We start from the raw sequence: 25,660 nt of genomic DNA, 5'->3' as shown, positions 1-25,660 counted from the left end.
ACGGGTCTTGATGTGTTCCTTTATGGGACCGGTATGTTCCGTACTGTTTCAGCAGTGCATCCAGTAACTCTAGTCTGTTCCGTTCTCGAGAATTCTGTTCTGTTTTCAGTATTTTCAGGTAGTATTCTGTTCGAACTGTTATTTATAATGTTGTTTAATGTATTTCCAATGTCGTGGTATGCCTGAATTGTTTCCCCAATTGTTATTGTTTTTCGTGTATTGTATTGTGTTCCGATTCAAGTTTAGAATGCCGCTCTTTTCCAAGTTACGTCAGTTAAAAACTAGAAAGGGTCTGCTGGAAGCAGCAGTTCCTGTTCCGCCTAGGGACAGTCCAGGTCACTTTATGTATCAGAAACATGGCATAAGCGCCATATTGTATCTAGATTTATGGGTAGAGTATACCAAACAGTTAGAAGAAAAGTATAGATGGCCCGTATCGGGTACATGGGATGCCGAATGTATCATGCGAGTAGAAGAAGCATTATGGAAAAAGAAAGCCAGACAGTCACAGAAAGATGCCATCGAGTTATGGCGTAAGGAAGCGCATAGAAGAACGGAAAAGGAAGTCAGAAAGTCAGAGTTAAGTAGAGAATCCCAAGAACGAGCCCAAGAAAGAGAATTAATCGAGATAGGTGAACAAGTCAAAACCGAACAGTCAGACAGACAGAGGCATGCCCTTATTAGGGGTATGTATCCTCTCCTTGCCGAAGGCTCGCCAAAAGCGACCCCAGAGGCACCCAGTAATTTCCCGCCACCATTAGTTCCGACCAAGCTACGTCACAAACCGACCGCAGCTGATATTTTTATTTCGTCCTATTTGGACGACACAGTTCCAGAATATGCAAATCCTGTTCGCGCTCCGCTAGTCCCTGTAAATCAGGCACTTCCCGTTCCTCCAGACACCGGAGTACCTGTTACGGTACCCCCGGGTCAGCCTGCCATACAAGTTCAGCCCACGTTACAATTACCGACCCTGCAAGCACGAAGAATGTCAGTCGACGATTCTAGTCTAGGGGCCGCAGGAGGAGGTCCTCCTCAAACCCCGCCGCCACACAAACGTTTATCAGCACTCGAATTACATGCTCAAGCATCACAGCCTAGATCGTACTCCTAAAAGTAATAAGTCTGTTACAGAAATCAGACAAGCCCTTGCCGAATGTGTTTATGATCCAGTTCCAGGCGAATATAATATGGTTTTATATTCCGTACGCATAAGAAGGGTGACCGAGTATCTAGTCACCTTACCAAATATGAAAGAAGATCTAGACAGAATATATCGTTTCATCCGTACAGGGGATGATCCAGAAAGTATTGGCGAGATCATGTCTCAAAGGAAAGCCGAGATTCAGCTCATGATATTAAAGTTCCTGATCAATTGTCTAATAAGAGAACAAGACTACCCGTCTAAAGATCCCGCCGAAATGAGAATCCTGACAAGGTGGAGTGATAATATAGCCGAGGGTAAGCACAAGACCATTAATGCCATGGAAAGTATGTACAAGAAAATTCGTAAAGAAATAGTAAGGTTACACGAACAGCGTAAAGCAGCACAAGTAAGTGAGAAAGAAAGTATCTCTGATCCTGAAGAGGAAGACGAGAATCCCGCCAGAATAGCGTATGTAGGAAAATCCAGATTTCCAGATCGCCATTTACGTCCAGAACCTAAGTCTATTTTTCATCATCCAGCACCAGAACGAGAGCCTTGTTCTCTAGAACAAGTATTTCAAGCTACCGATCACATTCTGAAATCACGAGTCGGTTATAGCGAGTTAAGCACCATGCATGAACAAGAACTAGCCCGATCAGCAGTCCGATGGATTACTGATTCTACCACTTTTCCAGACGAAATAGTGGCACAAATGTTTCTGAAACTGCCCCCAGCCGAGCAACGACTGGTGGGTATGTATATGATCCAGCACCTCATTACTCAGTATGAGGGTCAACACTCTGATCCAGGCCCGTTACACGATATTCTGAACGAGTTACTCCAGTACAGATGGAGAGGTCTAGGTACCGATTTAATTAGTGTTATTCTAGAACAGCGTCACAAGTATAGAACGTTCCTGAACCCGCATTTTGTTCACGTCTCACCCCCAGAAAGTAAACCATTCTACATAGACAGACAGAATCCGTTACGAGAAGTCCACCCAGTCCAAGGGACGGGTGGCGAAATGCAACGAGTGTTTGTATACACTCCAATCACAAAGATGGAACTCCTCGAAATGAAAAAGTTAATTCCCTGTCATGACAAAGATCCAGCAGGGTTCCATAGAGAATTAAAAGACATGCTCCGTATGGGAGAATACACGTACCCAGATGTCATTAAAATGTTAAAGGTTCTGCTACCCGCAGGGGTGTATGAAAAGTTAAAGGAAAAAGAATGGGAGGTGGGAGAGAAAAAGATCGATTGGACAGCTCTAGAAGCTGAAGACAAGGCACGAGTACCAGGTACCGGTCTTGGAGATAAATGTAAAGAATTACCAGAATTATTGATTCAAGTTTTACCCAGATTATTGACAACTAGAAAAGAAGACTGGGATGCCATCTCAGCCTGTAAACAGAAACAAGATGAAGACATTAGTGATTTTTATTCTAGATTTGAGAAATGTTTCAGTATTAATAGTGGTCTCAAGACAAGTAGTGAGTCATACCCTCATCTTTTCGTTACCAAATTAGTCGAGAATTCAAGTCCACAAATTAAAAACCGAGTTTTGAAAGTCGAAAGCACCTGGCAAGCAAATACTCCGTCCCAGATGCTCCAGATGCTCCAGTATCACCAGAATAGAATCAGAGAAGAGCAAGAACACGAAAGAAAACGTATGAAAGACACGAAAATGAAAGTGCTAGTTGCACAATCTATTCCTCAAGATAGTCAGAAGAGGGGTCCGATTCAAGCCAGTCATCCTGCAGCTCCCGTTAAAGGGAACTGCAATTATTGTAAACAGCCAGGTCATTTTATAAACGAGTGTGCAGTCCTGAAACACAATATAGCTACTGGTAAGACTAAAGAAAGACCACGTCCGCCGAGACAAGAACTAGTTTCACAGACTCCTCAGTCACAGAATGCACCACAGACAGTTACAGTACCGCAGCCTATTGCTGCAACACAGCACGTTACATCGCAGATGTACCAGTATGCACAGTCCGAGTATCCAGAGTACCAGTCATATTCATGAAACAGCCTAGAGAGGGAGGTAGGCTTGCCTCTCATCGAGATACCTGTAGACCAAGAAGGTCCCTATGTACACAGTCAAGTATTAGGGAAAGACAGAAAGTTTCTGATCGATACAGGGGCAAGTAGGACCACAATTAGTCACGCCGAAGTTCCAGGGGCTCCGCTCTCAGGCTCAAGAAATGTTTCCCTTGGATTTTCAGGAAAACCCATAGTTAATGAAATATCTCAGCCAGTTACTCTAGAAGTAGGTCCATTGTCCCGTACTACTGATCTGTTACTTACTAAGGCATGTCCAGAAAATCTGTTAGGTATTAAGACACTGAAAGAGTTAGGTGCAGTTATTTGCTGTTCCCCAGAGGGAATACGTCTGTTCCTACGTGACTTTAAGGGTCACTATGTATTACGAGATTTTGATCCGAGATTGTCTAATGTTCCGCAGCATCTATGGGCACAAGGTCCAACTGATGTAGGTTACATGCAAATCACACCCTATCGTGTGACTCTCAAACCAGGTGTAGTGTTACCCCGAATCAGACAGTACAGATTGCCACCTGAGGCTGTAGCAGCCTTATCCAAAATTATTGACGAGCTCATGGCTCAAGGAGTAGTTGTAGAAACTGACTCCAATGTATGCAATTCTCCGATCATTCCAGTCATGAAACGTACTGATCCAAATGCACCCCTAGTATATCGATTAGTGATTGATTTACGAGAGCTTAATAAATGTATTATTCCTCAGTATCCAGTTGTTCCAGACATTTCTTCCCTGTTAACTGCCATTGATTCCGAAGCCATGTTTTTCACTGTTATTGACCTTAAAAATGCATTTTTTAGTGTTCCAATTCATCCAGACAGCCAGTTTCTTTTCGGATTTTGTTTAAATGGAAGGAGCTATATGTTTACACGCGCTCCTCAAGGTTTCACAGAAAGCCCTAGTATTTACAGTCAAGCACTCAAGAGACAACTAGACAATATTCACATGCCAACTGACACTGCCCTGCTCCAGTATGTCGATGATCTACTGATCACAGCCCGTTCTGAACGTGCTTGCGAGCGAGCATCACTTACAGTTCTGTATTTTCTAGCCGAGATGGGGCACAAGGTGTCACCTTCAAAGCTTCAATTCTGTGTCCAGCAAGTGGTATACTTAGGACACTTGCTGTCCAAGAGGGGTAGGCAGTTGACACCCGACCGTATCCAGTTAATAGCGAGTCTTCTCCAGCCCAGAACCCAGAAGGAGGTACGTGCTTTTATCGGCCTTACTTCTTATTGTAGACAATGGATTCCCCAGTATGCATTTCTAGCCAAGCCACTGATACAGTTAACGACACAGGAGGCAGCCGTATCGACTGTCCTCCCTTGGACATCTGAACATACACTTAGTTTCAACGAGTTAAAGAAAGCCCTATGCCAAGCTCCAGTTCTAGCTACACCGAACTACAGTAAGCCTTTTACACTTTTCGTTACAGAACGCGAAGGTACAGCATTATCTGTTCTTACACAAGATCAAGCAGGTCAATACAAGCCCTGTGCTTATTTTTCAAGCACATTAGATCCAGTCGCCCAGGCGTTGCCTGCGTGCCTCAAGTCAGTTGCAGCCACAGCACTAGCTATCAGACAAAGTGATTCCATAGTTTTAGGACATTCCCTGACAGTACAAGTTCCACATTCAGTAGAAGTTCTTTTAAACCGAACACAAACTCAGCACTTGACAATTGCACGTTTAACAGGTTATGAATTGACACTGTTCCAGCCACACATAGAAATTAGACGCTGCAACGTCCTGAATCCTGCTACACTGTTACCATCAGTTAATTCAAATCCAGACACACATGACTGTGTGGAAGTAGTTAACGTTACGACAAAGCCAAGACAAGACCTGACAGATATTCCGTTACCAGATCCTGACCTGACACTTTATGTGGATGGTTCATGTATGAGAACTAGTACAGGAGAACTAGTCGCCGCGTATGCAGTGACTACTGACACTGAAGTTATTGAAACACACCGTATTGATACCCTGTCCGCTCAAGCAGCAGAGCTAGTTGCTCTGACACAAGCCTGTATACACGCCAAGAACCTGAAAGTTAATGTTTACACAGATTCACGTTACGCATTCGGAGTTGTACACGACTTCGGAGTGCTCTGGCAGGAGAGAGGTTTTATGACTTCTCATGGAACCAAGATTCAGCATGGTCTCCTTATTCAAGCCCTGTTAGATGCCATACATTTACCGACATCTATTGCTATCATGAAGTGCAAAGCACATACGAAAGTTACTGACATTATTTCCCAAGGTAATGATCTAGCAGACCGCACAGCCAAGCTTACAGCACAGACACCAGACATTCCAGTAAACATGACACATATTCCAGATCCGATTACATGCATGACAGTTAAGGACCCTACACAAGATGTCATAGATATTCAGTTACATGCTACTCCCGATGAAATCAAGAAATGGTCTGTACAAGGAGGGGTCCAGACAGATCAAGGATGGTTAACGAAGGGTAGAGCCACATGGTTTCTCCCCGATTCTATGGTTCAAGTTATTATCAATACCGCACATAGTCCAGCACATTTAGGAGAAAAAGCTATGTTAGACAGTATCCAGAACATTTGGTTCAACAAGCATTTACGAGCTGCAGCCAAGCAGAAAGTCCGTACCTGTATGATATGTTGCCAGTTTAATCCAGGTAAAAGTGTCCCGGTGGAACAAGGTGGTTTCCAGCCCCCTGACCACCCTTTTGAGGTCCTCCAGATGGATTATATTCAGATGGAGCGATGTCGAGGTTTCAAGTATGTCCTTGTAGCTGTATGCGCTTTGTCCAGGTGGACAGAAGCATATCCAGTCCCTGATTACACAGCCGCGACCACTGCCAAGCAGCTGGTTCGTGAATTCTTCCCTAGATACGGACTCCCTAGAGTCGTATATTCTGATAACGGTCAGCCATTCTCATCCGAACTCATGAAACACGTTTCCCTGTTGTTAGGGTACCAGTGGAAGTTCCATTGTGTACGCCATCCAGAAGCAGCTGGACTAGTCGAAAGACATAATCAGACTCTGAAAATCCGTATAGCAAAAGTCTGTAAAGACAAGGGTGTGGACTGGTTAGTAGCTCTGCCAGTCGCTCTATTTTACATGCGTATGGTCGCACATTCCAGATCAGGTCTGTCCCCGTATGAGGTCGTATTCGGCCGCCCCCCTAACATGTGGGGTACTCCTAGACCCCGAAGTATTACCGATGTTTCATGTAATATGCTGACAGATTACCTAGCTTCCTTGATGTCTGCCCTCAACTCATGTCGTTCACAGGTTGCCGCCGCATTTCCAGACAATACAGAGGTGGCACCGCACGAGATCGTTCCAGGATCCTTGGTGATGGTCCGCAATTTTGACAGATCAAGTCCGCTGGAACCACGTTGGAAGGAGCCACGTCAGGTCCTCTTGACCACCCGAACTGCCGTCAAGTTAGAAGGCAGGAAGGGGTGGGTCCACCTCTCTCATGTAAAACTTTTCAAAGGACCAAAGCCAGACTTCAAAGACATTGCCAAGAACATTTCCCAGGATTCGAAGGATTGCCAGAACATTGTTTTAAAGGACTGTCCCGCACCAGACTTTATTACAACCCCTCCCTTGGTAGAGAAAACTCCGCAACAGGAGTATAAGTTAAAGCTCAGGTCTAATAAGTCAGCCAGTTTGATTGTATAAGTCCTCCCCTAGGTGAAACGGTTAGACTGTTTCTGACATGTATAAAATAGACCCCCATAGTGAGAGAGTCAGTCGAAGTTCACTGCAATGCATCGTTTTTCTAAGTTTCATATTATTTCTTAGCATAATGATTTCCTGCACCAGTTATGCTTTCTATCTGTGTTTTCCAGTTCCTCATGTAAATATGTCTGCTCATATTACAGTAGAGCACACGTTTAGTGATCTGCCTCCTCACGAATATTCATACCGCCTCGCCATGCGTAATAACACATTCATCCGTATGTTACATTACTCACACCAGACCAGCAATGCCACTAATTGTTGGGTGTGTGGTCGACTCCCCCCTTTCCAGACATCGAAGGGAGTTCTGCCACTCTTTCCTTATCCATTCTCACACAATGGTTCGTGTGGAGCATGGTCCACGCTAACGTCATCCTCAACAGATATGTCTTTTCTTAACAGTACATGTTTCCCAGACAAGCAAGGTTTCCCCCATAGAACAGGTTTAGATCTAGAAAATGAAGTATATAATTTAGGAAATTATTCGTCGAATTTCATGGTTCTGAATGTTCAGTCTGATACTACTCCAGACTCACCCGCTATTTCAGTACTACCAGTCAAAGGCGAATTATGTGTCCGTAGTTATGGTTCTGTACATATAGGTCATAGTGAATGTACTACTGTTATCCAGTATAGTGACAGTGGGAAATCTATTTTTATAGCTTCACGTCATTCTTATTTTGTTTGTGGTCAAACTGCATATGTCCGTCTGCCCCTCGATTGGGAGGGAACCTGTTACATTGCTTTCCTACTGCCACCTGTTTTTCTAGCCCCACCTGATTATCATAGGAATTCTTTCTTAGTACACACTAGACACAAGAGAAATCTCCCGATTGTCGATTATACTGAAACCGCCGCAGAGCAATTCATTGATATAGATAAAGGTGTTTTCCCTTATTTAGGTACAGTTGTAAATAGTAAGTTAATTCGTAGGTTAACAAGAACCCTTGAAGCTGTAGTAGATGAGACTGCCTCTGCTCTAGGTAACTTAACTGAAGAACAATCCTTTATGAGAATTGTTGTTTTACAGAATCGTCTCGTCCTTGACGTCATACTGGCCGATAGGGGCGGGGCCTGTAGAATTCTCGGATCCAGTTGTTGCATTTTCATTCCAAATAACGCGCCGTCTGTTTATTCAGCTATAACCAGACTCCATAAAATTGCCCATCTGTTACATCAAGATCCAGGCACCTGGACATGGTCCGGTTGGTTCTGGAATGTAATTTCCGCATGGGGATGGAAAGTCCTGTCCTTTCTAGGTATTGCAGTAGCGATCATATTTAGCTGCTGCCTCTGTATACAATGTGGCCCTGCGATTTGCAGCATGTGTGCTACCTCTTGTATTCCTAGTCCCAAGCCCCGTTCTAAATCCCGTTCCAAGACAATTCGAGACGAGCAAATGGTACTGTATGAAATGATAGACGGTATCATGAATATTGATGTTTCCTGATGGAAACGTAGTGACAAGGAGGGAATGTGGAAAAGTAAATTTTGCCATGTTCTGTGTCCCTACGCCCCATCCATCATATGTTATGTATGCATGACCAATATGCATATGTTATTCCCTATGCCCGATTAATGACGCAATTACAGTTGTGTCCACCTCTAATATGTTAGTTTCCAGTCCTCGTGAATACTACGAATATCAGGCCTATGTAAAATAATGTTGCCACGTTTCTCAGTGTGCACGTTATTCCATTATAAAGTCCCCGTTTCTAGGCCTCAAAAGGGCCCGGACCACAGATTCAGCTCCTGTCTCCTGAAAGCCTCGCTGAGGAGCGATACAGCCCCCACCTGTATCCTCGACCTTTCACTTACTTCCCGCCTTGCAGTGCCCAGTGCACCCCGGCTCTGCCTCTAAGTCTGCCAAAAGTATGTTATAGTTCCAGCTATCAGTTCAGTCCTCCTCCTTTGCATTCCTAAGCTACTGAACTGCATCAATAGTTTCCGTCGTTGTCTAGCCTTCTCGGCTCCACGTTAGAGAAATACTGTATTTAATGGTCATTTAGTATTCTTCTTCACGCACTACATGTAGAATAATGCATGGTCCAGTCTTAGAATCAAGTTAGCCTCTCCCCTCATGACTTCTAGTTTATATCAACATGTTCCCTAAACATTAGATACCAGATAGGGTTTAGGTACATGTCGCTCCGACCCTCCAGACTCTAGTCTCTGCTCCTAGCACAGAGTTCGTAGCCCCCAGCTTCTCCTAGTAACACGTCATTGCCAATTTTCGCGCACCATTAGGTTAGAGGTCCCGGCTCCTTAGGTAGCCCCCTCCTATGTGTCCGCCCATTCATGACATATTCTGTTACGTTTTACTTCACATGTCTAAGTAAACTCCCAGTTACACCTCTTTTTACTGTTATCTCTCGCGACTGCTACACGTCATGCCTTCTGCTCCACCCACTGCTACGCCTACTGCAATGTAATGCTATGTGTTTGCGCTATGTATATAAATGAATGTCTTGTTATTGAATGTTAGCGCGCTCATCCCAGACCAAGCCCCGGCAGCTGCCGGGCCTCTTTTCCCCTGTCATCCTGTTCCTATGCAGGTTGTCCTGATCCTGTCCTTATGCTGTAATAAACCTGCAGAAACTCCTACTACCTCGAATCTTGACTCTTATTTATTGAGCTATCTGTTATTCATTCATTCATCCAAAAATAGGGTATTATTTATTTATTTACCACAGAGCCAAGACTGTCTTTAGACATCTGCCAAGTACCACCATTGCTGATGCGGCACTTACAGCTGGATGTACGTTAAAGACAGTCAACAGACTTAAAATTGTAATTGTGAAGGAAAGTCCCTCTATCATAGCGTCTCAGTTCTCTGGGTGTAGGTGGCACGCAATACCTTGCGCTGTCCCATGACTCTCTGAAAATGGAGCAAGAAGCCTGCAGCTGCTGGCTGTGAGTCTCACTAACCTGTGGATACCTTCCCTTGTGCTCCTGGTCTCCTGGTTGCTACCCCTTTCCCCTTCAGATACAAAATGTCAATCACCTGGATAAAAATTGTCTGGTCTACTTCCCACTCTGGAGCTCCTCTCTTCTTCATTCCAAAAACATCCAAGGAGCTAGGACCTAGTATCGACTATCGTGGATTTAGTGACATCACCATTAATGACTGTTACTTGCTTTGGCATATGAAAGACAGTCTTCGGTCTATTCAAGATGCTAAATATTTCACCAGTAGAGCTTACCATTTGGTCCAGCTAAAGATAGGTGAGAAGTGTACATCCTTTAAACGTCATGAATGTCGTGTCATGTCCTTTGCCATTACCAATGCTCCAGCAGTACCCTAGAGATTTATTAACAGTATTTTCTCTGACATTCTGAACCAGCTTCTTGTGGTGTATCTTGATAATAACTTGATCATCTCTGCTTCCCTCCCTGAGGATCAACCCCATGTTCAATCTCTTCTTCAACATCTCAAGGAAAACCACCTATCCTGTAAAATACAGAAGTGTGTGTTTGAGAGAATAAAAGTGGAATATCTGGTGCATTGCCTCTTTGAGAGGATTATCTATGGATCCACTTAAGATCACTGCCATCTTGAACTGGCTGACTCCTAAGTCTATTAAGGAGACCCAGAGTTTCTTGGGCCTGGATAACTTCTACAGCTGGTTCATTAAGAACTTTGCCAATATGGATAGCCGTATATCTTCCACTTTGGAAAAAGAGAATCTAACTAAAAGTTATATTTGGATTCATGAAGCCCAGAAGGCTTTTGTCAATCTCAAGAAGGCTTCACCCAAGCTTCTGTTCTCAAACACCCAGACCTATTCAGAAAATCCATTGTGGTTACTGATGCTTCCAATTTTGCAAAAGGAGCAATTCAGCTTCTGCTACAGAAGGAGGATAATTTAGAGTATTGCATTTGTAATGTCTCTCATGTCCTGGATTCATGTGAGCTATAGCATTCAGTTGATGACTTCAAGCTCCTGGTCCTCGGGCATGCTTGTATGGAGTGGCAGCATTTTCTTATGGGAGCATTCAAACATTTTGAGGTTTGGAGGGATCATCAAAATCTCCAATTTCTGCAGAACGTTCAGTGTAGGATCAGCTGGCATGCTCGCTGGGCCTATTTCTATTCACAATATTATTTTTATATACTCTTGTCCATAAAATATTCTTGCCGATGCCTTGTCTAAATGGGACATTGTGGTTGAGGATTCCAAAACCTCTGTCCTTTTCCTTCCTGCCAAAGTTGAGTGTCTGACAAGATATGTTTTACAACACGTGAAATGCTGAGACCTTGATACTTTACTGAGCCAGTACTCTTAGCCAGAATCTACATTTATTCGTCAGTCCTTGTTGATCCAAACTAAGGAGCTCAAACCAAGGTTCTGGGAATGTGCTATGACAATGCAGTGGCAGGTCATTCCAGAGTTAAATCAACTTTACAGTTAGTCTTAAGTTATTTCTGGTGTTCACCAGGATATGAACTTATACGCAGAGCCACCGGAGTAATGCGATTGTGCAGCCATGGCAATTTCTGCATGATTATAGAATTTGCCAGTTCGATTTTGTTCATGCTGTTTTGGAACCTTTTTAATAACCAATCAGGTCAATCATGTTGCCATTAGGCTTTGTCTCTCTAATTCTTGGAGGATTACCCCTATTTTCATGTGTCCCAGCAGCAGTCTTTGGTACCTTACACTTTCCTGTTATTCTAGATGAGGAGCCAGAATACGGGGTTAGTGAGATCTGTGATTCATGGATTTTCATTCACTGGAAAGGCTAGCCTGCTAGTGAGCATTCATGGGTTTCTACCTTCTCAATCCATGTCCCTAAATTGGTTTCACAAATTTTTCAGGAATTTTGTAATGAGTGTAGGGCCTTGGGAGGGACATATACTATGCTCCCCATGACCCAAAAACACCACAAAAGCCTCCAGCTATGGGCTTGGAGTCCCCCTGTGCTACTGGTATCCTGGTTGCTGCTACTTGCCCTTAGAGCCCCAAAGTGGCAATCACGTCTTTGTAACTCTGCAGCTGCCTCTTAAAGCTACTCCGCCGTAAGTCCTGATCAGGATTTCGCTGTTCTTTAATTTCCCTTTCCATCATGGTTCTTCAGTCCATGGTTTTCTTCCTGATTTTCTCAATTCTTTATGGTTCCTGTCACATGATGTTTGATGCCATTTCCTCTTCCTGTTCTTTTGCTATTTAAGGGCTTCAGTCTGGTTGGAGGGTGTGTCACAAAAAAGCTATGTTACTTTGGTTGTTTCCTCGCTCCATCTTTTTGCGGATTTTTTTTCTTTGCTCCAGAAGAATTCCTGTTGGACTTTTGATTCTTGATTTTCTTTAGCCCTCTGATGTCCTTACCCAGAAAGGGCATGTTTATGGTGTTTGCTTTTCCTCCTGAGAAGATAGCAGCTTCTCAAGGGCACTTGCCTATCACATATTCCAGTGTGTGAAGAAATTGTGTTTTTTGTAGACAATTGCCCTATACCTTGGACAGCAGAAGACCAAGGACCGAACTGCAGGTAAGCATTCTGCCCTGAATATTTGTGCCTCCCTAAATATCCATCTGTTTCCAACAAGGATTGTGGACTGGCAGTTGTTCTTCAGCTACAAACCCTGGTACTGACCAGTTAAGGCCTGAGAATGCTGCCCTTTGTCAAGCAATCCACTCCAGAACTTACATCCCTTCTGCCATCAGCCATTCACCTTCCAGGTACTCTGGAGAACCTTTAAGGTGTTTTTGGACAGCTTAGTGTTTTAGTTTGCCTTTTGATCTTCTCAATTTTCTTCTGACCAATCCAAAGTGGGTTATCTGATTTATTCCTCAGCTTATGCAGGTCTGGCTTTGGAAAACCCCTCTTGTTGTGGCAGAAAACCCCATCTGAACTATTATGTCAACTTTTTGCGAACTTCAAGAAGATGTTTTAGAGACCGGATTGTGAAGCTTCCACAGAGGATGCTTTGTGTGAAATCTCTCAGGGAAATCCCAAAGCACTGTCCTAAAGTAGAGTTTCATGAGCTTGATGAGGAAACTACCTGAGTGGTATGCATTGAGATGGCAATATTCTGAAGAGGGTTAAAGGATGTGCTACCATGACCTTCTTCATTTGCTGAACTTCTCGATCATGTTGTTGTTCAGATAAAACCAAAAGTTATAGGGTGCTCAATGGAAACGTGGAGAGTTCATTCTTCCCTGAGTCTTACGGCTGAATCTATTACTGAGTTTATTGATCCTTTGCCTGGCAAAGCAATGCAGGTTGGATCTGCTACAGACCCATTGTACTACATCGAAAAGGATTGAAAGAGTAAGGAAAGGTTATTTCTCTACTATGCATGCCCACATCATTTGCTGTGAGACTGCCCTGGTCATCCTTCCAGACTGCACGGAAACATCAAATCTCCTCATTTATAAGGGAGGAAGGGGTGGGATATTCTGCTCTCACTAAACTTTTCAGTTCCTCATGCTTTTTGTGTTGAATTTAATTCTTCATTTTCTGTGCCATACAGTCTGTCTCTGTTCCAGCTCTGTTAGATTCCGGTGACTTCGGAATGTATATGGACTTGAGTTGTGCTTGGAGACTCCAAATTCTGGTCAGGAAGAAGGTGTCTCCAGACAAGGTACAAACATATCAATGGATCTCCGTTGACTCTGGGTCTCATGGCCTTCCTCACTCTTGGTGTGTTTAGCTGTTCATAAAACCAATGGTTGCCTTTGATCTAATCATGCCTCCTAGTTATGCTGTAGGGCTTTGAATATAGTGGCTAGAATGATACAATTCCCATATCAATTGTGAAATTAGGGCTGTGTCTCTTTCCTCTCAGTTCTGTAGAAACACTCATCATTCAGAGTGGAGCTACTGGGCTCCAGTGGTGCAAGAACTTTCTGAAGGCCTGTCTCATTCCCCTATTGCTCAGACCTTGTCCATCTCTATGGCTTATCAAGAATTCTTTGTTGCTTTCCGAAGCCTTCCTCGGTGACGCTCGCTCCTCATAGGGATGTGCATTGTGCCATCCTGACCCTTCCCGGAGCCATCATTTCTTATGGCAGGAAATACTGTCTTTCCAGAATCAGATTTTGTGGAAATATTTGGTTGAAAATCTTTAGGTGCAAATGCACCACCTGTGGTAAACAAATACTGGAGACATAACTGGTTACATGGAGGACATTATGTGTTCTGTAGATGGTGTTTTCACTGCAAGTCATCATTTCCACTGGCACTAATGATACTACAGGTGGTAACAATAATGTAAACATTACCTCCAAGCATAAAGATAATATTTGCAGAATGGAGAGGATGTGGCGTAACGGCCAGAGCGTCTGACTTTGGAACTGTGGAACTGAGTTTGAGTCTCGGCGTCTGCTCAGCATCCTGTGATTCTGGGCAAATCCCTTAATCTACCTGTGCCTAAAAAAAAAGAACAAGGAATGTGTAGTTATCTAATGTAACTGATGCTCAAGTAAAGCGCTCCAATACCTTCTGGTTGTGTTTGTGCTAGATAAAACTGAAAAAAAAAAAAATTGCAATTCATTGCTACTTCTATTACTATTGAACTACGGTCTAAGCCTGTACTCTTTCTCTTACAACACATTTGTGTGCAGGCCTTTTTATTATTGCCAGAGCACAGTTGGGTCTCACTGAGGATTTGAGAACCACAGGGCAGTGGAATAATTAACAGGGATTCTCTCTAATAAAGCCATATCTCTGGTTTATTATGAAGGAATACGCCTGTAGCTGAAAATGGATACAGTGCATTAAAAATATGTTGCAACTACAATAAAGACTGGAATGAAGGAAAGAGTAAACAAAAGAAGTACGAATGCAAACAAATAGCTTTAACTGAAGCAAGCAGTCATGGTGTGACGCCAACGATGGAAGAAAGATTACTCATGAGGCTGGAATTGTGCATTGTAAAAAGTCTGTTGACACAGGTGAGGAGGACTATTTCCGGGGTACGGGAGATAGGAACAGCGAAGGATGTATTAGAAAACCAAGCAGGTAAAGGATGAACCAATTTGTGGTGATATATGTCAAGGTAGGGGAAAGAAGCATTTGAGGGCACAGGAAGGTGATGGACCTGGATACTCAATGGTGGCGTAAGGGGTGGAACTGAAACATTTCTCTGTAAAGGTTCATTTACTTTTTATGGCGACACATGGGAGGCCAACATTTTATGTAACAAAGATATGTTCATTAGTAAGTATGAGATGTGTGGAATGGACTTTTAGTGTTTACACAATTAAACTGATGGAATGTGTTATTCCAGAAAGCTATACATTTGTCATAATTAAGGGTAAGCCCCTGACAAAGCATTATCAATTCGTTGTGTATTGGGAAGATATAAAATACCCCAAACTTAAAAATAATTAATGGAATGATGTTCTTATTCTAAGACAGTTTAGAGAACCTTTACAAAATTGTAATAGAATCATTGAAAAGGAAAGAAACACAAGTAAGTATATTTTTGATTGGAGATCATTCTGTGAAACCATGGTAGGTACATTGTAGAGAGTTCACCTCTCAAAATACAGCACTCTGGAAGGGCTTCTACACTTAACAAGGGGAGTTGAGTTAAGGATGACATGTGGTTTCAACATTAGTCCACATATTCCATTCTGAGAACTCACTGCATGCATCTTGTGGTAGATCTATGCCTGCTTGGCATGCCTAGTTTACAGACATGTTGAGGTAAAATTCCATAGATTTAGACCCTGTATGCAAGACAATCTAACACGTGTATGTAGCTTGACAACAAGCGCTGTCTTCCAGCTCAATGTCCGCTTCGATATAAATATTGGCAGTTACAAGAGCATCTGATATCCTGATCGCACACCAATAGTACATCTCAACAGTTTTCCACAAGAGGTTATTCAAGAAGCTGGAGGCTCTATACTTGATCATTGCAGTTCTCCATACTTTGGGCTACCACTCCCTATGATCCATTGTCTTAAAATCCAGTGGCTCGAGTGCTGTTAGGACTGCCTCACACACATTATTTTTCTCACCATTTGAAACAGCTGCACTGGCCACTCAGCATTGCTCCTACAGCCCTCTTCAAACAAGGCCCTGAATTTACTCCGGCGACCTTCTCTTGATATCATTCTGCCTGCAGTTTATCATCTGGTTCGGTACAACTTCTAACAGCTCCTGGGATCTTGCAAACCCATCAGGGTGGCCGATCATTTGCCCGTCCTGCCTGCCAAATCCTGAACTCTGTTCCTCGGTCTGTGCCTCCATGCCGCTATTTAGACAAGGACTGTCGCGCGTTCAGTATTCTCAGCATCCACGAGTGCTGCTGCCTCCTTTTCCCTCTGCCTATTTATCAATGTTCAACATGCCCCACTGGTAGACTCTCAGGAACGGTGAGTACTTCAATCAACGGAGTTCGAGATGTGAACATCTGTGGTTAGTTCAATCAACTATTTGGAGATAGGGTGGAAGCAGTTCTCCAGCACCACCACAGGTCTACATTCTTAAATGCCCCCTGGTATGGCTAGTGGTCATACCACACCACTCTGCACTGCCTCTAGAGTCTGGCAATCTGTGATCTAACACACATGTGCACAGTGATTGCACAAGTCATCTGAAGTGTCCACAAAGAGCTGCCAAACAACATTCAGGCTGCTCAATTTCCGCATCCTCTTAAAATAGACGTTAGTGAGCAACCCCCAGGCCTGTGCCTCAGATCTTTCCTTGTCATTCTTCATTTCCTAAAGAATCTTGCTGGTAATATGTCTGTGGGACATTTAAACTCTTACTATGTAAATCTTCCTGTTTACTACCAAAAACAGAAGCATATATTTACTGCATTTGCCTTAGAATGCCCAAATCTCATGGATAGTGTTTGGTTTGAGGTTTTTCTAACACATCAATTTTTTTCTGTCAACAGTGGAAAGAGTTCATGCAGGTGGGATCATCAGTTCCTGATGAAAAGTTAGATGCTATCATCGCTTCGCAGAAGGCCAATGAGTGTTGCATTCTGATCTACACCTCCGGCACCACGGGGCAGCCTAAAGGGGTGATGCTGAGCCATGACAATGTGAGTGTTACCATTGGAAATCCACTATTGGCTTAGGTCTTGTGCTGCCACAAGCTTCCGTGAGATACTGCTGGCCACCAATGGAGATCAAAAAGGAACAGGGTGATTGGGGCGGGTTTTAGTGGTTTCTTCTGAATGATCAAGTATGAACATGGTAAGTCACTGCATTAGCCATGAGAATGGAGGGTTGGTAAGGGTGTGTAGGTCATGGGAGGCTGTGGACAGGCAGGAGAAAGCGGTCCATGCTCCCCCTGCTGTAGAAGGGGGGGGGGGCATGCTGCACTTGCACCCATAGCCCATGCCCAGACCAGACCAGTGATCCTACACCTGTAACCCAGGGATGTGGCCAGAGATGTCTGCTTCTGAAAGCACAATATGTAAGCATGCTATGTAAAGCACAAAGGATGCTATGTAAAGCACAAAGGATGCTATGTAAAACACAAAGGACAGATACATCTCATGTGCCTGGTAATTTTTATTACCAAGCCCATTGGAATTTATGGTCCACTCGTAGAGTGGGACAAAGCATGCTATTTCTCACTAATCGATGTTTTGTTTACTTCACATTGTCTGTCACTGGATATGTGAATGATGTTTGGAGTTCTGCACAGCAGGCAGCCTGCAGTGGCATGAAGTGAAGCATCTTGGGCCAAGTTAAGACAACCCACCTTACTAGAGCACTGTCGCCATATCTTAGCGGATGGCCGTCTCCTGGTGGTCTTAAATCCAATTGTTACTCCTGAGAAGTGACTAATTGAATGTAAGAAGAACAAGGCAGGTGAAGAGGTAAAGTGAGAAGTCTTCATGCAAGTGAAGCACTTGTAGTTGCAGCATTTAGGACTAATCACAGTTCAGCTAGCCAGCACCTGGATTCCCTCATGGCTGACAAGAAGTGCTCTAAAAATCTACTGATTGATTGATTGATTGAGCTATATAGTAAAAAATAAATAAATTAGTTCTCGTCTTGATTTAGAAATTAGCTTGCTTATTTTGGAGGTCCCAGTTCCTCAATTAACTTGCATTTTTTCTCATTCTGAAGATCACATGGACCACGAAATTATTTGGCAACTATACTGGCAAGCAAGAACACGAGAATCTTCTCAGCTACCTGCCCCTGAGTCACGTCGCTGCACAGTCCTTTGACATCTGGCTCACCATGCGCTTTGGAGGGACCACTTACTTTGCAAGCCCAGATTCCCTAAAGGTAACCTGTCTGCGTGATCAGTAAGTTCCTGGATCACTGCATGTTGTACACATGGTTTTCTCTTGGGCTCTTACCTAATGATATTGGTGGTCTTCCGTGGACTGGGTTAAACCCCTCATGCCTCATCATGTGTGTTTAAGGTCCACGCCACTCGCAGACAACTAAGGTCAGCCTTTGAGGCTGATTTATGAGCAGACCTAGAGGAGGAGTTATGTAGCCTCCTCAGTGGCACATGTTTGGCCACTTCTGAAAAGAGAAGCCAGATGCTGTATCTTTACCAAATACAGCCCAGTCTCTGAACTCCTATTTTTTGCTTTGATTTCAAACGAAGGGCTTATTTACAATGCATTGGCATAGGGCAGCAACACAAGGATTTTTGCTGAGCTGCCCAACACTATTTCAAAGGGCAGAAATGCACCATATTTACAAGATACTGTGCCTTCCTGTCCTTTCAGCCAGCACACAGTTTGCAGCCTAGCACCAACACAGACACCCCTGCATCATGGTTCAAGGATGTCTATGTGGTTGGCATGATTGTTTTTATGCAGGAAGGGGCCCCTACCTGCACAAAAACAATCAATGGAAGCTTTTTACTTGTTCTATGTGTGCTGCAAAGAGGACAAAAATAAGGCAAAATGAAAACGTTTCTCCTCTTTATTCCTGCTCTGGCATGAGGATTTGGTGCTGCCCAGTATTTATAGGATTTTGTAAATCTGCAGCAGCATCAAAATCCATGGGTGTTGCGTGGGAACACCCACCCCAATGCCCACGGAAAGCCTCCTAGACACAGAGTAAGGCCTTACTCCACATCTATGAAGCCATGCAAAGCCACACAGGGGTGTGACAGAGAAGCCTGTGCCAACAGATCATCAAAAATAGTGACGCTCAGGAGCTACGCTTGCAACCAAGATGGCCGCATAAGCTCCCGGCTCCGCCGACCTCCGCCAGTTGCTCACAAATCCTGATGATTATCCTGCATTCGCACCGGAATCCCGTATAGCTGAGGTGTTACTGAGTCTAAAGGTGCAGTCCCGAGATTTCCATCTTCTCGAATAATGAAGATACGCCGTGTTCCACTCTCGGCCTAACCCAGCGTGGAAGCCGGGGCCTCGATTTCTAACCCAGCCGGGTTGGAGTTGAATAACATCGGCCGCGGGACGTGGGTAGCGTCCGGTCTCCCGAAGTGGAGTGTTTCCTGACCGTTTTGCATGGTGGTACTGTGGCAGTGTGATTTCGCAGCTATGGTGGCGTGACGCACCGGTTGCTGTGGTCGGGGGTCCGTTGCCCGGAGGCCCAGTTGGGTTCCCGGGGTCGACGGGCTTGGATCCTTGCTGGCGGCGACGGCGTTGAGATCACGATTTTGCGAGTGTCCACAGTTGTCATTGGAACTGTCTGTGCCTGGTACCCCGGAGTAGTCGACCTCCGCGGTTCAAATACTTGCTCTGCCGCTTCGTGAGTGGCGATGGAACGGGTGGAATGTATGCCGTTGCTGCACACCGTAATGGCCGCCATTGGGGAGCTCCACTCACAGGTCACCGCCATCATCCAGAGGATGGTCGTAACAGCCGATATTATCTGCCGGAGACCGGACTACGACCCTTTGATGGTTCTGGAACAAGCTGTTTTACCCGCGGAGCAAGCTCCGATTGAGAGAGAGGGCCCCGCGCTGAAGTCAGACTTTGTATTTTTTGTCGACTCCCGAACGGCAGCAAGCGAGCCCGGGACTATCAAAAGTGCATCCTGCCCTATGCCGATACCGCCCAAGATGGTTATTGACAATCTTATATTTCAGAGTGAGTTCTCCAGTGACTGTCGGATTGATACCTCGCCCTTTTTCTCCAAGATGGTTCAAATACGCTATTTCTGGTGGGCAGTGAACTCCGTTTGACTTTTGGATTTTGTGTACCGCTATCCTGGTTTCAATCCTTCCGTACTGACTTTGAACTTTTTCTATATTTTGATTCTCCTATTGAGATGGCGGTTCGAGTGGACAGGGCTCGCATGAAAAATCGTAGTGGCCAGGGTTGACTTTGACTGGATGGGTTTGAAAAATGACTTAATTTGATACGGGACTTGTACCTTATAATGGCGCGGGAGTTGGGTGGTCCTTACAAGCTCCCCCCCCCGTTGGATTTTAATCGTTGCATTCTATTATTCTGGATATGTGTAGGGGTGGTTTGCTGCTGGCGGGGGGTAAGGGAGACCGGGGGCCTGTTTGATATTTCCTCCTCCACTCTTTTTCCTACTTTTAGGTCTGGTTCCGGGGCGACAGGTACACTGCTAGTGGGGATGGGCCGTAGCCATTGCAGGGGTGCAGGGTGGGGGGAATGGGGAGGGGTTTATTATTTTGCCTTTGTTTAGTTCTATGGCCTTTTTTTTCTTTCCTTTTTCCTTTCACAAGAGATGGGTCGTTTATCCTGTATCGATTTTCTTACTTATCCGGGTGTCTAATTTGGTCTTCACAATCCTGAATTATGGGTGGGCGAACCTTGCAGGCTGCTGCTTTGCTGGATTGTTGATCGTACTTTCTCCTCTTTAATGTACCTATCTTTGCTAACGTTGCATACTCCTGTGAATTGATTTCTCTGCATTGGTCTATTCGCTCACCTATCGCTATATAGTATTCTATGCATGACACCCGATTTATGTAAAATTTTCTTGTCTTCTTCAATAAAAACCTTAAAAAAAAAAAGAAAAAAAAAATAGTGACGCTCAAGTGGCACAGGCCACTTCTAAATAACTCCTGAACTTCAAGTCCCTCCAATAGGTGCAATTCCAGAGGGGCAACAGGGGTGAGCTGGGCACCTGGTGGTCCCGGAGAATGCCTTTGGAGCCAGTGTTAAACAATTCCAGCCTCTCTCACCTCTGGCGCAGTGTGACTGGCACAGATGGCTGATACATTTTAAAGGATAGTCAGACGAGGTAGATAAAGTGATGTATTTATTGTATATAAATACAATGAACCATAAAGTACAAGAGCCTGGGCCAACTGACTCCAAATAGAATGTAAGTCATGTGGAACCCTGACCTAAGGTTCCGCAAGAGACCATTGGCCAGGATGCAACACATCCCCTTTCGTTAACACAAATATTACAAGTTACATTGTTATCAAAAGAAAAGTATAACATGTTATTATAATTGAACTATATACAAAATCAGTAGCTAAATTAAATATAAGAATAGATATAAAACATATTCAGCTGATATCCTTGTAACACATATTCAATCATAACAAAAATATCAAATTTAGATAAATGAATTATGCCATGCCAAAATCCTTACACCAGGCTGGTTTGAATTTCAACCTTGAGGTAGCTGGAGTCCTAGTATCATTATAGTTTTGTTGATTAAGTGAGGTGTTATTTGCACCAGATGATGTATCAAGGTTAGGCCATAAACACACAGGCACTTTAACAACCTTGCTCATGCTCCACACATTTCCATCAGTTAATTCTACAACTTGGTGACCAACTCTGATTATTTTCATAGGCATAGAAAACTTGGATTCTCCAGCCCTTATAAATCTTCCCTTCTTTACTCGAACCCAATCTCCAGTTTTAAATTGAGACACAGAATCTTCACATTTCTGAGATGACATTTGCCTTTCATTGGATGACCAACGACACATATCCTTGGAACTCCGAAACACTTTGGACTGGTCAACTTTGTTTCTCATCTCTAACATCCATGACTGATTTAAGTCACTAACAGCCTTCCTTCCCCTCATTTTCTCGAATGGAGACACATCACTTTGCACTCTAGGAGTAACCTTATAATTCCACACTAAGTCTTTGAGGACTTGAGCACAATTCTTACCATTGGATATTGCTAATTGTACTCCCTCTTTCAGAACTCTTATCCATCTTTCAACAATACCTTTAATTTGTGGATAATACACTGATGTTCTTATATGAGCAATACCATGTTTAACCAAATATTCTTCCATTTGAGTGGATATTAGCTGTGTCCCATTGTCGGTAACCAAACACTTGGGAAACCCTTCTTTTTCAAACACTTCATTTAAGAATTGAATAATCGTGTGCGAATCAACATGATGGACTAACTTAATTTCTGGCCACTGATTAAATTGATCGATAAGAACAATCACATACATTTGATTCTTGGATAAACTAATCGGACCAGCAATGTCCAAAGAAACTCTTTCCCATGTACTTCTTGTTCTTGAAACAGGAGCTTTATCATACTGAACAACCTTTTGTGACTTATCACTGATAGCACATTCCATACAAGATCTAACTTTCGATTCAATGGACCTGTCAATGGCTGGCCACCAAAATTCAGATCTTAATCTGTTTTTCATGCTAGCCATGCCAGGATGTCCTACATGAGCTTGACATAATACCTGTTCTCGCAAGTTTTTGGGTACTACTAATGGCACACCACGAAATAACATGTCATCAATGACAGACAATTCACTAGCCACATAAAAATAAGGCAGTAATTCCCTATCTAAATCCTTTTTTAATGGCCATTGAGTGCAGCTATATTTGATAACTTCTTGAATTTCTTCATCAGATGCACAAGCATGTTTCCATTCATCATGTTTGATACAACCATCCGATACCATACAAACAGATATAATTTTTTCCGTGTTTTCATCAGGAATAAATGAGTCACAATCTTCCTTGATAGGCAAACGAGATAAACAGTCCGCTAAAATGTTTTTAACACCCGGAATGTACTCTACATTAATATGAAAATCTTGCAGTTTGTACTGCCATCAGGCAATCCTTGGTGTAGCTTTTCCACAACCCTTAGTAGTAAACAATTCCACCAATGGACTATGATCTGTTCTAACTCTAAATAAAGTACCATATACATATTTCTGGAAATGCTCTATACCCCACCAGCATGCTAGTGTTTCCTTTTCAAGTGTAGAATATTTAACTTCAGTATCACGTAAAGGTCTTGATGCAAAGGCAATTGTAACCAATTTGCCATTCTGATTTTGCATCAAAACTGCACCAATACCAAAGTTACTAGCATCAGTAATGATGACAGAATTACAACGCGTGTCAAATGTTGCTAAAGCAGAAGTTGAGGATAATTCTTTTTTAAGGTTTGCAAATTCTGTCGCACAATTTTCACACCAAATACATTTTTCATTTTTTTTCATTAAATTTCTCATATGATTGGTTTTATCTGAGAACAATGGAATACATTTGGCATAATATTCAGCCAGACCCAAAAAGGATCTGAGCTGATCTTTAGATTGAGGTTCAGGAGCTTCTTCAATTGCTTTAACCAAATTCTGTTTGGGTGATATACCTTTACCACTTATGTTATGCCCTAAATAGTCAACAGAGCTCCTCTCAAATTTACACTTTTCATTAGTGAGAGTCATTCCAGATTTTGCAAAATGTTGAGTACTTTACATAAAGTTTCAGTATGATCTTGCTTATTGTTTCCAAAAGCCAATATGTCATCTTGAAAGTACAATGTATTTTTAACATCTTTAAAAAATGTGTGCATTACTCTCTGGAATACTGCAGAGGCTGATATTAGACCAATAGGCATCCTTTTGTACCTAAAAGCACCTTCAGAAGTTATAAAAGAGGTGTACGGTTTACTATTCTCATGCAAAGCAATCTGGTGATAGGCATTAGATAAGTCCAATGTCGAAAATACAGTGGCACCTTTTAAAGCTGAAAAGATCATTTATGTTTGGTAAGGGGTGCCGATCTACCCACACGCACTCATTTAAATCTCTCAAATCAACACATAATCTAATTTTACCGTTGGGTTTATGAACGACAACAACTGGAGACAACCACTCGGATGACTCGATCTCCTCAATTATGTCCAGATTACACAACCTATCCAATTCCTCTTTTACAGCTTGTCTCATCAATAAAGGAACATTCCGAACCTTATGGACCTTAGGTGTACTATTTTGTTTCAAGATTATTTTATGAACAACATTTTTCAATAAACCAATTTTAGATGCGAAAACATTTGGAAACATTTTCTCCCAGTCAGTTATCTTTTCATCATCAACTTGAGCAATGAAATCACTGTATCCTAATACCTGCTTGGGATGGTTGGGATCTAAAGTGATGAGCAGATCTCTTTGTTGTGGCCATCCTAATAAACAAGAACACATACATGGGTGGGTTCATATCCCACCCTCGTCGCCAGTGGTACGTTTTAAAGGATAGTCAGACGAGGTAGATAAAGTGATGTATTTATTGTACATAAATACAATGAACCATAAAGTACAAGAGCCTGGGCCAACTGACTCCAAATATAATGTAAGTCATGTAGAACCCTGACCCATGGTTCCGCAAGTCACCATTGGCCAGGATGCCACAATGGCCTCCCATGAAATAGCCATTTACAAACATCTAGCTAACAGGCAGCAACCAAGCTCGCATTTCCAATAAAATTTAAATCACAGTATAATTAGATGTGCAAATTATGAATTTGTGCAAACTGAAGTTTAAGAAATTTGGGATTTCCCATTTCATGACATTGCAGCATTTCCACATTCCTCCCTACATTGTTCAACTGGCAAAGACTTTCCCTGCAAGGGAGGGGAGCTGCCTAATCTCCTGGAAAAATAGAAAACATCCAGACAGAATACCCAATATTGAAAATGTATACAAGTACTCACACAATGTGTGCTGGTTTAATCTCACGAAATAAAAATTTGGGGAGAGTTTTTTAAAAATACAGCATTTAAGTACTCAGCAAAACCTGCACAAATATTTATTCAGAGGATTACTGCAAAGGCAATGCATCTGCAGGTCAATCTCTGCAAATATAGTTTTTACGTGAGAACTATACTGCAGATGAAACATGTTGCACTGTTTGAAACTTTACAGTTCTTTCCGCTTCTGCAGTTGTGCACATTTAGGGGCATATTTAATAAAGGGTTGCGTCGCTCTTGCACCACACAATAGGGCACAAGAACAATGCAACTCTTGACTTATATTTATCATATCACACAAGGCCACCTTGCTTGGCCTTGAGTGTCTTGATAAATCTAGAGTAACACAACGCAGATCAAATCACTGCGTTGCATTTCTCTGCACCAGGGAGGCATTCCATGGTGGAGCGTGGGTGTTCCCATGCACCCACCCATGCACTTTGGTGCATTCCCAAATTTGCCATTACTTGTAGACCTGGGAATGCGTCAAAATGCTATGCCTCCTCAGATGAGGCATAACAAGGAAGAATTACCTTTATTTCTCTTCTGTTTTTCCTACGTATGCTGCATTCTGCAGCACACATAAAAAAGAGGAAAAATACCTCAGGGAATTGTTTTTGTGCAAGAAGGTGCCCCTTCCTGCATAAAAACAATCCTGCTTATCACGCAGGCAGTCTAGCACTATGGTGCATGGGTGCCTGCATTGGCGCTTGATAGCACATTGTAGGCCAACACAGGGAAAATGCAGGAATGCACAGCATTAATGTTAGATACAGCGCATTCCTGTCCCTTTTTTATCATGCAGCGCAGCAAGGTGGCATGCTGCCCTACAATG

General features: G+C 43.1%; 1 protein-coding gene across 1 annotated transcript in view; it reads left to right on the top strand.

Moving 5' to 3' along the window:
- The window catches only part of LOC144817693 (long-chain-fatty-acid--CoA ligase ACSBG2-like), a 383,515-nt gene that overhangs the window by 187,556 nt on the left and 170,299 nt on the right, over positions 1 to 25,660 (top strand). Inside the window, exons 7-8 of the mRNA XM_078674441.1 lie at positions 16,802 to 16,951; positions 17,991 to 18,155. Of these exons, the coding sequence (XP_078530567.1) occupies positions 16,802 to 16,951; positions 17,991 to 18,155 (315 nt within the window). The remainder of the gene's footprint in view (positions 1 to 16,801; positions 16,952 to 17,990; positions 18,156 to 25,660) is intronic.

The sequence above is a fragment of the Lissotriton helveticus genome, chromosome 2_1 (assembly GCF_964261635.1).
Source record: "Lissotriton helveticus chromosome 2_1, aLisHel1.1, whole genome shotgun sequence".
NCBI classification, from domain to species: domain Eukaryota; kingdom Metazoa; phylum Chordata; class Amphibia; order Caudata; family Salamandridae; genus Lissotriton; species Lissotriton helveticus.
This window is presented reverse-complemented; position numbering and strand designations above follow the sequence as displayed.